Below are 19,298 nucleotides of genomic sequence, written 5' to 3' on the forward strand. Positions count from 1 at the left end.
CCCTCACTAATTGCATTCTGTGCTGCCCCATTCACATCACTATCTTCCTGGTCTTCTGGCTTTTATGATCTCAATGTCGAAGATGTGTTAAGCATGCATTCCATTTTTTTTTTTTTTTCAGGGATTGGCTGTTGGAATCCAGCCTTTGATGTAACGCCCGCACCTCTCATAACCGCCATCATCACGGAGAGAGGGGTATACAAGCCTAACGAGTTACAGAAATACGTCTAGCGGTCAAAAATGGACAACAGTTCCTGCCGAGTGTACATATACAACTGAAGAAGCACGTGCCTAAACCATGGATTTGTGTGCAGGTTTTTTATTTTATTTCCATCGTAACGCAACTCTGAACATTTTATGAACTACTTGACTGCCAGGCCATAAACATTTTTAAGGTTTTACATGAGGGCATTGTTTCCGTATTGCAGCACACTTTGAACAGATTGTTTCGTATTCTAGTCATGAGGATCCAGGAGTGATAAAACCCTTTTCAAAATCTCTGGTCATGAAAACAGTTTTTATGTGGAGACTAATTTCCCTCCTCCCTACACAGTGTCTAAGGGTACCAAAAAACTCGAAAAGCAATGAAACTAAAGGACTGGTCATGAGAGTTACTGGATAAACTGTAGTAATGCTGGATGTCTTGAAACTTATAGCTTGGGACAAGATTTTATGGTTCAATTTTTAGGCTTATTTCATTTTTAAAACGGGATATTTAGGTGTTATTGTTTTTTATTTTTTATTAATTCTATTGATTGCATATTAAACAAATATGAAACTTAATGTTCCATAAAACTTAATTCACCAAAACAGTTTATTGTAACTGATAACATGATGCTCTTTTACAATGTAATAATTTGTAATAAATATTTCTAACTACTTGCAACAATGAAAATTAGTCTGCTATTAATTGTGTGTTTGAAAAATGTACCAATCCTGTACTGTAAAAATGAGTTACAAATAATAGATAAACAGATAAAAAAAAAATTCTATCTGTTTTCTACGTTAATTTGGTACAACTTTCATGCTAAATATGTTACATTTCTCGAGTTTAATGCACTGAAAGAAATCAGTTTTTTTTATGTCTTGAGTTAGATTTTTTACTAAAAATTCTGATTATTTTGTACTTTCGATTGCATTTTGGTGCATTATGGTGTATTAATGTGCATTTCGGTGTTATATTATGTATAGATATGCTTTTCCGAATTATTCTGTTTTATCGTAATCCACCATATAATCTTGTCCCTACTGATAGCATTTTGCTAGCTTGCTTTTTGTTTATCGACATTTCACTTCAGTTTATATTCGCACATTTACTAAAATATATAGTTAAAGACTGTCCACTTAAATTGTTTAGAAATATCTCCAAAGGGGTTTTTAGCTTTTGAACGTAAAAATTGGCACAAAAAATAGCTGTATTTTTTTGGTGGGGAGGGGGGGGGGCTAGGGGCTGTAATATATGTAAACTGACCATGTATTAAAAAAAAATTAGTGACGGTTTTTTAAAGTATGAAAATTGGTTCACTAGGTATTCATAGACATCCTGCTCATCCCCCACAAGGGATCCAAATGTAAGACTGAATGTTCTAGAATTTTTATATTAAAAAGTTTCCACTTAATTTTGTCAGAAATTTCCCTTGAGTTGTATAAAGTACTTACTAAAGTTTGGAGGTGCCGAGCATGTTTGGGCTTGCAGCAACGAACTTGGTTCAATGATGCAGGTGTGATCATGGCCACTGGTGAGGACAGGCTACCAGATTTTAAATAGTGTGTGGTCCAGTTGGCAAAATACTTAAGGATATAGCTGGCCAAACTATCTTTTGTTGTATCTACAACAAAAACTTCTTGATTTTATGTTGTTTTAAGTTCGTGATAGATTTGTGATTCTAGGAAAAGTATTTTAAGAAAAATATTGGAGTTGGTCAGATCTTGATTTTTGTAATCCAAATCTTAAACTTGAATCACCCACCAACAGTATCTCGAATGTACCCCTTGAATTCAAATCTAGGTCGAGTAGGTATGTGCGAAGTTTTATTAGTACATTTTAATTTTAATTTTATTTATTATTCAATAATACTTCGAAATGATATGAACTACTATATTAAACAAAGCTTTGTACTATAATTTAAGTCTTCACATCGCATGTTCAATTTATTTTTGGTTAAGTTTGGAAGATAAACCTCTTGCATGAGCGTGACGCCATAATCGATAAATCTAAAGTGTTACATAACTTATTTACAGCATTGTGTTGCTTGTCATTGGTTTTATTAATTTTTTTATAACAAATTACAAATTGATAAAATTGCAAAGGGATCATCATAAACAAAAGTAGTACCTCCAGATGTAAAAGAAGTATGTACCCTCTTTTATCGCATAATCGTCGCACTCGCATAATCGTCACACCCATATTTTAGGGTTTCAAAATTTTGATAAAAAAACTTCTCGCGTAAACGTCGCATGATGTTTTTGGTCCCGCTATTAGATTCTGAGCGCTTTGTGTAGGTATCTTTTTCGTATAAAACTGTGTATTTTAAAGTATAAGTCTGATATTTATTCGGAAATGAACTATTTTACTTATTTAATTAACGGAAATAGGAAGCTGTCTGATGTGTTAATTTTCTTTTAAAGGCGTTTTTAAACGTTATAACTAGTGATGGGTCGATTCCGATTCCGGAATCGGTCGGTTCCACCAATTCCAGTATTATCGTGGGATTCAGAATACAATGGTTTTGGAATCGACCATGACCGATTCCTGCATTGTTTTTAAGTTTGCAAAATACATCTCCTGGGCAACGTAAGAAAATATTAAAATGCATGCAAATAAAATTTTTAAACTACATAATACAATCTTTTTTTACGTTACTGATTTACGAATTACTGTGATTAACGTATTTATTTACTTGCACCGCCATTTTCCTTACAGTACAAATGCGGTATCTACTTTCCCGCTTTAAGCGAAAGCATTTTACGGAAATTACGTTGCAGCAGCACTGCATTTAATAGTAAACCTTCAAAAATAATTAGACAAAACTATAAATGTTAAAAGAAAATTATGTAAATGTAAACAGCAAGTAAAATAATGTAAACGTTAACTATTTGATCATGGCAGCTACATTTGCCATTGTAAACAACCTAATTTTTTTTATTGTTTGTGATACCTGCCATGGTAAACCATACGGCCATGAACCAAATCTTTGGTGACGTGAACGTGAAAATTAAGATGTTTCACATCTCTGCACTTTAAACTTTAAAGAATTAAAATAAGTTTAAAAGCAACATAACCAAATTGCTGTAAATCGGCGTTCTTGTGCGTCTTCAGCGATGCTCGTTTAACGTTAGATATATTTTGGAAAGGCAGTTGGCTAATCTGAATTTCCAAACATTGGTGCTGAAACGTTCGTAAATTTTTATTACCAAACATAAACAATCTTTTGAAAGTAGTAGTTGTGTTAGTTTAACAGAATTGTTTCCGATAAATTTCTGAAATGAATTAAATGTTAACACGCGATTATTTGAAGAGTTTAAATCTCACCATAAAATGTGAAAATTTTGAGATGCTAAATCATGCACAGAACTTTCTTACTTAAGAACCGAAAATTTATTTTCTCTTTACGGTTGTGAAGAACTGCAAGACTGGATGGACTTATTCTTTTCACCAAGTGAGATAATTAAGTTCTAGGTAATATATTAAAACGTAAGCATCTGACATTTTATTTTAGTGTGGTGCATATTTGTTTCTTGTCATATCCATCATAATGAGATAATAAAATTTTATTTTTACATTTCCCTCTTTTTATTTTTTTCGCCCTGGTCCCTTGAAATATGTATAAACGAGGTTATATTGTCATTTTATTTGGATCATTATTTAGTTGTGCTCTAAATAAAATTCTTAACCTAACCATACAAACCTCTTTTTTTTTTACAATTAATTAATGTAAGGTATCTAAAGTTGGTTAAGTTATAACATTATTTACAATTTATGTCATAAGACATTTTTGATTATTGGCAGTGTTTGAACACGTGTTTCGTCTAACTATATGCAAGGTTAAAAGGCCAAATTGTGCTAGAAATTCAAGATAGCGTAACTTGATGGTAATGAATATACTTTTTAACATTATATAAGCTGTATATAATGTTAATTTCTGCACAGAAAATGAAACACAATGCAATTACATTTTTAAAATCATAAACAACCTTTTTTTTTCCTGAGTATATTACTCTGTTGAACATTGTCAGATAAAAATTAAGGAATCGGATTCGAAGAATCGACTCTTTAATTTAAGAATCGAAAATGGAATCGGAATCGGTGTATTTTTGGAATCGGCCCAACACTAGTTATAACCTTTATCTGTTCGTCTACGTTGCCGCTGTGTACCGCTTATAAAACTGTAGCCAGTGCTAGTTAGCATCATTCATGTTTGGTTATGTTGCTTCCCGTTTAGAGTGCACACATGTAGTCTAATATCGATATCTCGCCGATTGCATGCAACGCACGCTCTCTGTCGAGTGCCGAGTTAACTACATTTGATGGCCCGCACTCTTTCGTGGTAAATGTGTACTACAATGATAGCTTACGCGTTAGTTCACGTCATATATTTCGGGCCATAGATTTGGTTTTTCTATTTAAAGTTGAAGAAAAATTTTTGTTGCATGAATTATTAATATAAATTGTTTGACATGCTCTTGTATACTCCACCATTATTTTTTTTTTAAATAAAAGTACTTTTCATGAACGGTTTTGTTTTTATGAATAACTTTACCTAACAAAAAAAAAAATTCCGCATAATTGTCCCACCCCTACTTTTCAAACTTGATTTTAGTATAAAATGTGCAACGATTATGCAAGAAAACACGGTAGTGCAATATGGAATTTTTCCACAGACATTGGTGATTATGTCGCACAATGCGATAGATGCAACAGTATTTCAAATGCCCCAGTGGTAGGTTATGTAACTATGATTTTACTGTACTGTTTTAATAAATTATTCATAGAGTACACAGCAATATTATAATTTATTATTTACTCTATAGTATCTGTTCTCCAAATATAATGCAACCTTCAACATAAAAAAAACATAAAACGCAATTAATTATGTCTAATTTGTGACCACTCATGTATTGTATATTTGTTTATACGTTTTCCTATTCCTTGAGTCTAATAACGTTTCATTTCAGTTTTTTCTTTCTTCTTCTTCAATATGATTTGCGTCATGATGTTCGTAACAACAGTTTTGTGGGGATCTTAGAAGCTTTAATGGTGTAATTTGCCACAAAAGAATGTTAATATGTGTTTCATTGATTGGTAAAGTACACATATTGAATTTTGAAAAATTTACTATTAGTATTCATTCTACTATAACACTATACACGTTTTGCAGTTATCGATAGTTTTAAATTTGTTTGGGAGTATACTTGATTTGGATGAGAAAATAACAAATATTATTAGACTTAATTCATCTGTGGAGTTATTAATTACTGTTGCAGTTTTGGTATTTTCCTAATAGAGTATGTGCTCATTCAAAAAATTAAATTTTTTTTAAAATTGTTTGTTTCATGTTATTAAATATAATGAAAGTAAAGCTGCATTTTTTTTTGTGAGGAGAATCTTTACGTACTTTATTATTTGGGGGGCGGGGTGAATAAAATTAAATTTACAAGAAAAGTTTTTAGAGAAATTGTTTTGCTTGTGAAAAGTAACTATTAGAATTCAGTTCAACTTTGCACAAACAGTTATTATTTGTTTCGCACTTTGATTCGCAATGAAAATTTACCATTCACACATAAGTTTCCCAAATCAGTACATATTGTTATTTTATTTACTTAATTACACATTAAAATGTTAAAAGTACTATATCTTGGGGAACAGTTTACAAGATATATGAAAAGAGAAAAAAAAAAAACCTAGATGTAGTATACTTCAGAGTTGTCATGCTTTAATGTGTGAATTTACTACATTATCTCCAATATTTTTCTTTAAGTACTTTTTATACAATCTAATTTTTAAATACTAGTTTTTTAATGGTATTCAAGAATTTTTTATGCCTTTCCCTAAAAAGTAATAAATATGAATCATGAACATTTAAACTTTCAAAAGAAAACCATTAGTTTTACTAGAGGCTGTTTTGTGTTAACATATCTTAAAGTTTAAAAAATAAATAATTTTATTAATTTTTTTTAAAATATTTTTGATGCATTGAAAGCTGTTCGCTAACATTATACTTTATTTATTTAATAGCTTTTGTACCAATTACAGAATTTTTTTTTATTAACTTCATTTCTTTTGACATTTAGCACTTGTAGAAGGTTTAATAAAAGAAAAGATTGTAAATTACAATACTTGAATTAACAAAGCACAAATCACATTCACCTCAAAATTTGTATACAAAATTTGCTGTGTAGTTGGAATACGGGCTCAATGCAAAACTCTATTTTCATATCTGTGAAAATTTTCTTCTTCCTCTGGTCAGCCTGTGATGTGTTGGAAATGGATTAGCTACCTGTGGCGGCCATGTTGTAATACGCTTGCTCGTAAAAGTTTATTTATTTAATGTACAGTGCCAAAGTCCAGTTTGTTCCTACAATAGTATTAGTTTGTTCTCCCAGAATATGACTGGGATATGTTGAAAACTAGCCATGTCACCTTTATCTTTATTTTTTCTACACCTAGATTCTTCTACTTGCAGCCACCCAAGTTTAAATAATTGTATGGATAACGAAAAATTTTAAATTTTGTTTGTTTGGTGAGGGAAAAAGTTGAGATTCACAGTTACACATACCTATCCAGATGAATATGTATCATGTTAGCTGTTTTCTCCATTTCACACTGAACTGAGGAGATGGCAAGAGGATTATTTTAGGTTAAACTTCACTTTTTTTTATCATCCTGTGTTATTTCTATTAAACATTCATATATACATGGAATTGTTTACCAGTGGGGCAAACACAACTTCCTATTACACAATAACCATATTTTGTATCAAGCAAACTGCTTAGCATTGTAAATCCTATGTCATTTCTAGGGACTGAGAAAACATTTTATATTGATGAGAGGTTTATATTTCCACTTTCCAGGGTTCTTATTAATGAGGTTTTATTGTGTCTAGTTTTAAGGGGGAAGGATAAAGAGACATTTTATTGTAAAGCAGAGTATATTAAATTATGCCAAACAATTTAAATTAACTAGACAATTAGACATGCAACAAAAACAAATTTTGTTTAACTTAAAATAGAAAAATGAAAAACGTGACCTGAACATGAGCAAGAACTTAAGTAGTTTACCCATAACTTTCATCATAGTACACACTATCCATGAAATACTGCAAGCTATCAAATGTAGTTTACTCGGCACTAGACAGAGCACACATTGAATGCAATTAGTGAGCTATCAATATTGATATTCGACTACGTGCGGCATACTATACGGGCATCAACTTACCAAACATGAATTATCCCAACTAGCACTGACTACATTATTATACGCACTGCACAGTGATGATGAACACTTAAAGGTTATAACATTTGAAAACATCTTTAAAAGAAAATTTACACATCTGGCAATTTCGTATTTCTTATTTAAATAAATAAGCTGTGATATCCTAATGAATAATGGATTTAAACTTTAAAATACATAGTTTTATATGGAAAAGAATTTTATTGGTAACATCTTACATTAAAAAAAAAAATATAATGTACATACATCTTATGTAGTAAATGGCAGGACCGAAACATTTGACCATATTGGATGGGAAATCACGTTGTGCAAGTACATCTTAAACCAATTTTAATGTCATTTAATTACTGTATTTTCCCGTTATAACTACCACACTGCCTGACAGCAACTTTAAAACCAATTGCTGCACATTGCTTTGTCCTGTGATGTTTGGCAAGGTCATGTTTACTACTTACTCAGAGCGCTCCGAATCTAACAGGGGGACCAAAAAATCATGCAATTTTTGTGCTAGAATATTTTTTTTCTTAATTTTGTTGCCCTAAAATAACAGTGTGACGATTATGCAATAAAACACGGTACTATGATTTAACGAAACCATTTTGGAAATTGAACAATGGAAATTGTTCATTGTATAAAAAATGTTGAAACCAAGATGGCTTCTTTTGATTCCTCTCCCTCCCCCTTGATAAATATAGAGTTTAGTAAAGAGAACTTGACTTTGGGGGCAAGGTGAACCCAAGCTACTGCTTGACTGGGTTCAAGTTTTAAGTCATAGTCCATCCCCAGACAAGACAAAAATATTATTTATTGAGATCTTATAAATGCACAAAATACATTTACCATACTTTATGAGACAAAGTGCTGAACTAAACTAAGTAATATTTATCGCCTAGGTTTCTACCCATTAAATTATGTATAGCCATTTTAGTATTTGACAGGCGAGTGGCAAGTCAGGTTTGAAATAAATTCACAAAGTTTTAATTAATCTTTTTTCTTGTTAATATTTTTGTATAAAGAGAAGTTGTACGTGTGTATGGTAAGTGTCCCATTATCTTCTAGTTTTGTGTACGTAACATTACATTCAAGTTAGTGGGAGGTTATACATTTATTTGTTCCAAGCATTTAAACTTTTTTTCAATTAACCAACAAAGTACTATTAAGTTTGTAAATCATGCCATTAGGGTGGAATTTTTTTTATAAATTAGTTCCTTATAAAATTAAAATAAATAGAAAGTATTCAAAAGTTGGTTTTTGAAAGTTTTTGAAGCAGTTTGTTAAAAAAAATGTATTACAATGAAAATGCATGCTTGAAACTCCGCCACAGTTCTATGTATTTCAAAGATTATCGCAGAAGAGCCAAATATTTGCACCCATCACAAGTTTGTGATTGAAGTGATAATAGTAAATCAGAAGATAAACAGTAAGATACAAATGAAGATTATAATATAAAAAAGTTACAAAATGTTTTGTTATATTATTTTTATCAGCTTTAAAAATTAACTAGTTTATGTTATATTACTTGTATGGTGTTTAAAAACAATTATTTGTATATTTTGAGAAATTTTCATAGTCCTGAAACTAGGCCTATGTTATGCATTCACAACAACTGCAAAGACTGAACAAATGAGAAAATTTAAATAATAAATTGATGGGTGCCCATATTTTTTTGTATGTGTAATTATTGTACTTAAAATCAGATGTAAATTTTTTTTATTTCTTGGCTTTCATATGTTATGCATATAAATTGGTTACTTGAACAAATTAATTATTATTGCTTAGTAAAATATTCCTTAGTAATTTAAAATTTATTTTCGACAATTTTACAATTTTTATCTATTAACCAAGCTTTTCTACTCTGGAAAAAAAATGCTTTGTGAAATTGATACTTACACATGTAAAGTTCCTCGTAGATAGACACCGCAACGGAAAATAAAGAGTTGATCTATAGAATTTCTGCATGCCTTGCAGGTGTTACTGTGTGGTGGCTTCTTAAACAATAACCAAAACCTTAAATCTGTGATACGACCAAAATTTCAAATAAAATTGGTAGGGCTGTAGGCAGTCTCGAAATGTATTTTCTCGAATAAGCTGCGTTTTCAAATATTTAGAATGTGAACAAACACATTTGTAGTCTAGAATAAGCTATTTACCAATTTTTGCAAATAGAACCATGTTTATTTTTTCAGACTGTAAAATTTACCATTTCTTCAGCGTGTTTAATTATTTTAAGTTTCCCAGCAACCATAAAGGATTGCAACCATAAACCTTTGGTAATTATTGCAACAACTTTCACACCGATTCACACACTCACAAACCATGTGCAATGTATCCTTGGTCTGATAAGTAACAGCAGGTTGACCTAGGAGCTTTATGGATCTTCGGCTGTGCAGCGCTATCGTGCAGTGTTTTCAAGTTTTGATTGAGACGCGCACCATGATTTTGTAGTACACATGTTACGAAAAATTGTGTGCGACTTATTTGGGTAAATACAGTGCTGGTGTTCCCGATGTTGCTGACAAAATTCATTCTGCCGTTCTAAGTGCCTACATGTACATATGGTTGTTAGTAATTAAGTATTGATGGAAGTTATTGATAAAAAAAAAAGTCAATTTACATGTACCTGTCCACAATAGGTAAACATTTGTGCCAAAATCAATCTGATGGTAATCACTTTCTATATTTCAAAAAGGTGTTTTTCTATTTGTTACCGAATGTCCTTGTACTTACATTCAATTGCTCTGTAGTGAAAATGCAACACTGTTAAAAATATGTTTGTGTATGTTAGCATTATAATTATAATGGTTCGTGTTTTAATCTTATTTGGTTATACAGTAGTATGTCTGAAGGATTTTTTTTGAACTGTACACAATGAGTTATCAGTGACACTCAATATTATATTGAAAAGTACTTGTGAATTTAATTTTTTGTGTTAGACTTGTTTTAATTTTTATTTTTAAAGTTTACGTACTATTATTTTAGAGGGGTATTCAACAGTGTCTTTAATTAAAAAACTTCTTGGTCATTTAGAGATTAAGATGTGAGGTAAAAATGAAAAGTTGAGTTCATCTGAATTAATAAAAGTGTTTTATCTTTTATGTTTTTAATAACTGTTTTTAATTTTAGTTCTAAAAGTATATTCTTCTAATTATAAATAAATAAGCTTTAAAAAAAAACAATAAATAATTTTTGCTCATTTAACTTTGCGTCGGTATCCCACTTTTTTGATATCTATGTTTTGTGTTACTGGGAAAGAAATTTTTGTCTAACTTTCATAGACAGACATTATTAACCTTTTTTTTCTCTCCCAAAAAGTCCTTTGATTGTTATATTAAAACAAGTAAATTAGTTTTAATTAAAGTTATTATATAATTTGCTACATTTTCTTTCTTTTATATCTGTGATTCAGATTATGTGTTGTAACATCAGAATATTATATTGGAACACTGTTATAAGTTATAACATTTTACTGTTTAATAACTTACCTTAATTTGAACCTGCTCATAAAGTTATTTTATACACATAAGCTTGAAAACATTAAAGTATTAGTATGGTGTGGGTGTCTATCCTGAAGCTAAAAGTGCCCCTGGCTGCTTACAATTGATTAGCAAAACAAATAATAGCTGTATGAATGCCATTGCTTAAAATTTGTTTAATATCTTGAAGGAACTTGCTAAAAAAATTATCAAAAAAAGCCATCATTAAGAGAGAATTGCTAAACAAAGTAAGGAATTGGGTTTAAACTTTAATACAACCATAAATGTTTTTCTATCCAGGTGGGAAAGGAGGTGGATGTCTTTCTCATTTTGATTTAAACCATCAATATGGCAAAGATTGTATATACCCAAGCGGTGACTTCTTGCCTCTATGGTTGACACTCCTAAATCACTTCACAAATGTTATAACAAAGTTCCGCCCAGTTTTAACACTTTTTATAAAATTTACTGAATCAAAAGACGAATGTTCGTGTGAGAGACTTTTGTTTTATGTATGTAACTTCAGTGAAGTCCCGCTAACCCAAACTAATTGAGGCTGATACTGTTCAGATTACTGTACTGTTAGATTAGCTGAATCATTGCAGTAATGCAACATGTGTACTAATACGTCTCTATAAACATTAGGTTATCACATAACTCTTTTACAAGCACAAAATCACTATAAAAAAATTGATGATATGTTCAAAATGACATAAATAATTTTAAATTAAAAAAAGTTTTTTTTATTTTTTTTTTTTTTAATTTTTTTTTTTTTACCTTAAACATGTTTGGATGAGCGGGACTCTACTGTAGTACCCTACAGCAGTTTTCACTTCATTTACATAGAATTTAGGTTAGTAATGAGGTATATTTGTCATTTAAACAGCAAATTAAATCAGAATGAAGTAACAAGCTACATAGGTATGTCACTTTTCAAGAGTGGTAATATTGCAAAGTGATGCCAGTTGCAGGTAACTGCAATGCAGTGTAAGGAAGCTGAACTACTGGAGCTAAGCTAAAAAAAAATCATTTCAGTAACTTTATTGCAATACTGCTAGCTAGCAGTTAGTGTCATTTTTGTATATACTTATTTTCATAAGTAGTGTAGTTTGGGATTTTTATCTATTGATTGTAATGGTTTGACAGCAAAGAAATAAATGTGTCAATGTGCTATTGCTGACTAAGCATATTTATTATTCTCTAAATACCTCTAACTCATAAAAAAATATTGAGTGGAAAATATAAAAAAAAGCAGGTTTGTGATTAAAAAAGTTTTTATCACATATGTTTTAACAATATTTGTATAATGATTAAGATGCAATGAATGGTGTTTGTAAAATTGATTAAACTCTCAAGACCAGGAGATGGGTTTTGGCCATAATTCGTGAATTGATAAATAATGATGAATATTTCATGTATTCCTGTGTGAACATGAGAAACTATTGGCTTTGTAATCTGTTTGAAAGTTAAGAGATATTGTATCTCAGGGAATAACATATTTAAATTTGTAATAAAAATTTTCAAATATGACAAAAAAAATTTAACACTAGATGTGTTTCATAGTATTGAACAACATTTAGTCACATCGTTGTAAAGCCTTAAGTTGTACTTCTGAACATGCTTACAGTATAAACTCTCAAGGAATGTTAGGTATATTTATTAAGTGGTAAATTAGAACTACAATAATTTCTTTGTCTTTTCATAATACACAAAATCTGGGATAATGTAAAATACGTACACTAGAATGAGGCAGTCAAAGTCCAATAATACACCATGCATCACAGCTAGATGTTTTTTTTCCCAGTTGTAGTTGGTCGAAAGATTATATAGTGTATACACAGTGAGTGAACTCAACTGATAATCTTTGGTTACAAAGAAATAATTTATCTTAAATACCATTTAAGGTCTAAAGAGCTTTCACGAAATGATAATACACCTTTGAAATTGAGGTGAATAAGTGGTTGATTGCAGAGAATAAATAAAGTATTTAAGATAATTATTTTAAATAGGAAATCACTTAACTTTGTGCATGATTTTCAGTTAATTGTTGAATAACAACTTCAAAACTGAACCGTAGCAGATTAGGCCATAGTTTTCTAAAAAAAAAATCCTGTAAAAAGACCCTGAATTTTGTTCAGTTTGTATAAAACTATTGTTTCTTTTGCATGTGAGACTACCCTACCAAACAACGCTGGCTTGGAACCCCAGAGAACTCTATTAGGGGGCCCGTCTAGCTAGGGGTGTATTTGTTAGTGAGCGCAATGCTCGCTGGTGCTTCTAGCACAGTATCGCCTCTGCACACAAGGCTGTTAACTGGCATGCAGTCTTCTGGTTGTGCATTGGGCAACTATGAAATTTTTTCGGTAACCATAACATTAAATGGCAGAGAAATGAAGATAAGGGTGTAATGCAAGACCCATGAGTGCTTTCCAAAATCTATACTGAGGTTATTCTCAAAATACACATTTGAACCTTTTTCTCCTTATTTATTTTGAAAAACTAAATACAGAAACAGACCTACTCATTCACCCTTAGCATATTCTAAAATGCTTTTTGTAAACATACTCCACTCTGATATATTCAGCAGTGTTATTTTTATGGATTTCTGCACCCCGTATGTGTGCTCAGGTAGGCAGGATCTCAAAGGATGGAAAAGGTCACATTGTGCATTAATAATGAGAATATAAAATCAATAATAGAATCGGAACAACATTGAATTCAACGGGGCTCATTTTTTCGGCTATATATTTTTATCATGGAGACCTGAATGTACAGAAATAGTCAAAACATTACATAGATTTTTAAAAAAATCAATTAGTTGAAACCAAAAAATTAATATGAAAATAAAATGTTAGCTGTAAAATTAGTTAAATCACAATAAAAACCTTTTAGAGTAACAAAGTCTTAGAAAGAAATATATTTTAATTGTTTTATTTTACAATTGCATAATAGAATGTTTTAATGAACTATAATTAGTTCAACATTGTAATATATTTTTCGTTCAAAATTTTTTCTATTGAGTATTTTCTTAAAAAATTTGTTAAATTTTACAGCCTTTTTTTTTAAGTTTAATATTATGAATAATGGTTTGCAAATTTTATTTTTGAAAAAAAAACTTTACATTGTATTGACTATTCCTGTACATTCAGGTCTCCGTAGTGAAAATATCCAGCCAACAAAACAGACCCCATCGAATTCTGTCAGGTCATTGGGATTCTATTATTGTTTTTTATATTCTCGTCATTCAAGCACGATGCGACTTTTCTTATCCTCTTAAGGGATGAAGGTTTGTTTCGAGGTGAAATAATAACGCGGTATGGAGGCTTGTAGGCAGCACATGGCCAGTGCTACGCCCTTGCGTGCGTGTCCCCGCAGCTAAGTACTACTGCCATCTCTCCAACTATAAATACCGCTTTGTGAATGGTTCCGCGCGGCTGCGCCACGTAGTTACCCGGCGCGGCCGCTAGGAGGGCGCGCGCAACGGCCACCCAGAAAAAAACCCTAGATTCATAGACCCCGAGTCATACGCTTGAATAATCGGAGTTACTGCATTTTAAGATTTTTCTTTTTTTATTATTTTTGTTGTTGTAAAATTTAATACGTAAGTAAAGTTAACTCTTATTCATAAATAAGATTCTTGTAAAAATTCGTTAATTTTTTACTCCCTGAGAGAATGTTTTTGCATGTGTAGATGATCGCAACTTAAATGAATGTTTGTTAGTTTAGATAACAGACATTTAAAACAAACTATGAAATACCTGTAGTGAAAATAAACGAATTCCCGAGCGAGCGGTGTTCGGGTGTGTTCGGGACTGGTCGAGAGTCAGTGAATCTTGTCAGACTCGCCGGCCGTGCAACGGGGCGGTCTCGGTCCGCCAATGGCAGCCAGTTCGCGCGCCGAATCCCGGAGGGAAGGACACGCACCGCAAGGAAGATAGAACACCCCGTTCGTGTCGACCGCCTGAGCTGCACTCGCGCGCAAAGTTGGAAGAGTCGAGCGGCATGGAAGCGACGGTGGAAGAGACCTACGAGGGAGATGTGGTCCGGAGGAAGACCGTTCGCCGGACCAGCTACAAGATCGAAGAGGTTAGTAAATCAACCCCACTTCCACGACCAAACATCTGTTTTACTGCTATTGTTGTGCTGTTAAGGCTTGGTGTCTAAACTTCGCAACAAACTCAAGAAAACTGCGTTTATAATTTAAAAAAAAAAAAACGCAAGTCGCAAGACATCACCAACACTACAACTTGAAACTAGAAAATGTAGGAACAAATTAATTCGTTGGGCTACTTTACATTAACTAATAAATAATATTTTCCACGAAACGTGTAAAATTCTTAAACAATTTAATTTAAGAAATTTGAAAGATCTTTTAATAAGTGGATATTTTATAAAACGAAAATCGTAGACTTTTTTGATGCAGATTGCTTCCGCATCTTCAAAAAATACCGGATATAGAAAGCAGAAACACATGCTGAAACGCGAAACGGTAAACGTTTGCCGATGCTTGCGTTGTTTTTTTTTTTTTTTTTTTTTTTTTTTTTTTTTTTTTTTTTACGTCTTTCGTAATTTATTAACGAGTAGGTACGTAGAAAACGTTATTTAACAGTATGTGTCTGCGTTATTGCATGTCTCGAGTAGTTTATAAACGTTTTCATCATGACCACTTATTCTCTGTTTGGCCGTTATTGCAGTGCCCGAATCTGCCTGATGAACCTATATAGGCCCTACTTATTTAAGTATGTATATGTACCTAGTTGTTACAACCTTGTCCCTGAAAGTGACATCACAAAGGCTGTCCGAAGTGGAAGTGAAGTATGCCAGTATGCAAGTAAACGAATCTGTGTACTCGCGAACGCTTACCTCCCGTTGAAGAATCGCCACTACTTTCCTAAGCGTTTTGTAGGTAATGTGAGACAGAACTTTGAAGTATGTAATTTAATGATTCGTAACATTTTCACTTTTTATTTCACTGGAATTAACAAATTCAATTGAAAAAGTTATTATTTGAACGTCTTCGTAAGGAAGTCTCAACAAATAAATGCAGTATAGGCCTATACCGATCGTATTTTACGAAACACAGGTATCATTTTGAAGTAGGTACGTATCGATAATGTAGTAGTTACAAAATTACTAATTGGCTCAACATTTTTTGAATTAAATTAAATTAATAAAATCAACCTATTTCGATGGCTAACAATATTTGTGAAGGTCCGAACTGCTCTAGCACGCCACAAGGGCAAGCCATAGTCCGGTCAATTTAGACATCCGAGGTTACAAAAATTCGCACCCAGCTGAAAATTGGTAGTATTGTTCAAAACACCATCATTAATGAAATATAAAAAGTCCTCATCAATCCGACACCTGGAAAAAAATTTACTCGGGGTCATAGGTCACAAAAACGGGGTTTTCGCGATTTTCAGCAAAACGGTAAGTTTTATCATAAAATTATCCCAGACAAAAATTGTAGATCAGATAATTATCTATAAAAATGTCTAAATACCTTTTTTCTTAAGAGCCACCGTTTTTGAGATATAACGATTCAAAAAGTAGAAAGAGTTGTAATCGTCATTATATGCACACGTTTACACGCTACCTTTGAGGTGGTGTAGGTACTTAGCGCGTTTTTTTTTTTTAATGTGGTTTCCCCTGTAGGCCTATTCCACGGATCTGTTGTGATTCTGTTTAATTTGAAACTATTGAATAATTAAAGATATTGGCAAGGGTTAAAAATTATAAAAGTGATAAAAGCTGTGTAAATTAAAAAAAAAATACGGAAATTTATCCATCTGATTCATAATTCTCTAATACTTCTGCTTCCTCTTCTCCTTGTTCTTCATGTTGTATTTTAATAGCTGCAGCAATAGAGCACTTTCGAGGATAATTTTTACGACACTCCACATGTATGGTCACAGATTTCTGCTCTTTAAGATATTCTGAAAATTCATCAGCTCTTTCAGTACGTGCATTGATTAATTTCTTCATACCACGTTCAACAGTCAAAATTTCAAAATTTCACCTTTAGTTAACAGTTTAGCACAAATTAAAAATATTATGACATTTTTGTTACAAAACTCAAAACAGTACGAAATAGGTTAAAAAATATATATATAGGTTTGAATAAACACGTGTTTTCACTCCGGAGTGGCACTCAAGAATAATGGTGTTGAAGGTATTGGGCATTCTAAGATAAAGCAGGTATACGACCCTAGCCACGCAGACAATTGAATAGGAGACAAATGTTGCTCAAGGTTACACTGGCGTATAAAATGAGGGACTGGGTTTCTTTTTACCCGACATTCTCATATTTATAATATTTTATGTGTGTAAAATACACTGACCGATAGAATAATATTTTTACTTGTATTACAGCTTCATTGATGTATATACGTGGTGTACTTAAACATATTATGACGATTACAACTCTTTCGACTTTTTGAATCGTTATATCTCAAAAACGGTGGCTCTTAGGAAAAAAAGTATTTAGACATTTTTTTATAGATAATTATCTGATCTACAATTTTTGTCTGAGATAATTTTACCGTTTTGCGTAAAATCGCGAAAAACCCGTTTTTGTGTCCTTTTACCCCGAGTAAATTTTTTTCCAGGTGTCGGATCGATGAGGACTTTTTAGATTTTATTTATAATGGTGTTTTGAAAAATCCTACCAATTTTCAGCTGGGTGCGAATTTTTGTAACTTCATTCTTATTTTTTTGGTCTGATTTGACCGGACTATAAAGTATGCGGGGTCGCAAGAACATAGCCGTGCCATTGAATTCGGACGTGGTCTAGTCTTCCAATAGCCACCATCGTGTATGGTCGTGTTTATGGGAAAGATGTGGCACAGAATTATTTTCTTTTTTTCTAAAATGACCTGGACATCAAGTGGAATATACTCTTTTTGTGAAAATACTCTGTAGATGACAGTTAATATTTGTGTAGATAAAGAAGATTTTGTAACATGAATTATTAACATTGATAATGAACATTACGTCTGCCCATTAAATAGCTGCCACACGCATTATAAGTGAAACTTAATGCTTTAATAATTAACTTGAACAATAAAATAAAATACTCAATAATTCACTTGAATGAATAAACTCAATAATGTACGTGATAACGTATATGTCATGCCTACGACATGTGCAGATGGGAGGTTGTTTGTCGGCGTGTTTCCAGCGAGCTGTGTCCACGAGGAGCGGCGATCAGCACGACGAGTGTGTCGGCCGCGTAACGAAAACAAGAGGTGGGTCGCAAAGTATCAACCTGCTACTTTGTAACTGATACACGCCTGTTTCAGGTACTGCAAACGAGTACACTATTCAAGTATCAAGTACTTTAGTATCAGTTCAGAATTCGCCTGGAACAACACCACGGCCAATGTGCGCAGAACCCGATCGCAGATGACGGTCACTTGGGCGGAGCTTGTGAAAGGGGAGGGAGCAGGAACGACGAATAAGGGATAAAGAAGGGAAAGAATTTAGGGGAGGAAGCGCAGGGGAAGGTGTTGAAGGAGAGGCGCAGAGCGAAATTGTTACGAGTCGTTTTGTTTATTGTCCCACATCAAAGTACGCTCAGTGCGCAGTGCGTGCACCGTCTCGTTCAATAATAAAACTAATGAAATTTTAATATTAAAAAGTACATTAATACAAGATATAATATTTATATTTGTGCACCTAACAGCTATGAAAATGCAAATAAATTCTCAGTTGACACTAATAACAGATGTAATCAACATATGGACTTTCTTTTTTTGAAAACAATTAGTAACTAGTGTTTTCATACATTAAAAGATTACGATTTTATCAAAAATTAAAAATAAAAAAACAGATAGGTACATTAGTGAGCATACTATATCAATGTTTATGTTTCAAATGTTTCTTCAGATTAGTCGATGATGATTTATAACTCAGTTTTTGTTTACACAAATTACAATTAGCAAACTCATTATTTTCCGTGAAAAAATTCCACACAAATGCAAGTCTTTTTCCTGCACGTATCCATTCCTTATTTCACTATAAAGATACTAACTACAAAGCATGACAGCCCGCAACAATGTACATGGTAATACACGGCCAGGACGAACTGCAGTGGATGTTGAACTGATTGATACTGGCTGTATTAGGCGGGCATGAGAGTAACCGAGGTAGAGAATTACCGGGCGTGATAAATAATGTATCAGAAACACCGATACCTTTTTACGCTGGTGATGACGGCACGGAGGATGTGTAACCTGTAACGAGAATGCTGATACATTGTCGCTTCCTGGGACCGCTACTGCTCTAACTGATACAGAAGTATCAGATACTTGTAACTAGTACATTACAGTATCAGTATCAGGTTGGAACAGATACCGAAAATTGCTGTAACAACC

The 19,298-nt window shown here is 32.4% G+C and overlaps 2 protein-coding genes across 2 annotated transcripts in view; both read left to right on the top strand.

The window, feature by feature from the left end:
* Positions 1 to 12,107, top strand: part of LOC134527666 (methylthioribose-1-phosphate isomerase) — a 51,137-nt gene extending 39,030 nt beyond the window's left edge. The window contains exon 6 of the mRNA XM_063360540.1: positions 122 to 12,107. Coding sequence (XP_063216610.1) covers positions 122 to 231 — 110 coding nt within the window. The 3' untranslated portion in view covers positions 232 to 12,107. The remainder of the gene's footprint in view (positions 1 to 121) is intronic.
* Positions 12,108 to 14,809: 2,702 nt separating this feature from the next.
* Positions 14,810 to 19,298, top strand: part of LOC134527668 (tropomodulin) — a 268,206-nt gene continuing 263,717 nt past the window's right edge. Inside the window, exon 1 of the mRNA XM_063360545.1 lies at positions 14,810 to 15,009. Within this exon, the coding sequence (XP_063216615.1) occupies positions 14,926 to 15,009 (84 nt within the window). The 5' untranslated portion in view covers positions 14,810 to 14,925. The remainder of the gene's footprint in view (positions 15,010 to 19,298) is intronic.

Source organism: Bacillus rossius, chromosome 1 (assembly GCF_032445375.1).
Source record: "Bacillus rossius redtenbacheri isolate Brsri chromosome 1, Brsri_v3, whole genome shotgun sequence".
Lineage (NCBI taxonomy): Eukaryota > Metazoa > Arthropoda > Insecta > Phasmatodea > Bacillidae > Bacillus > Bacillus rossius.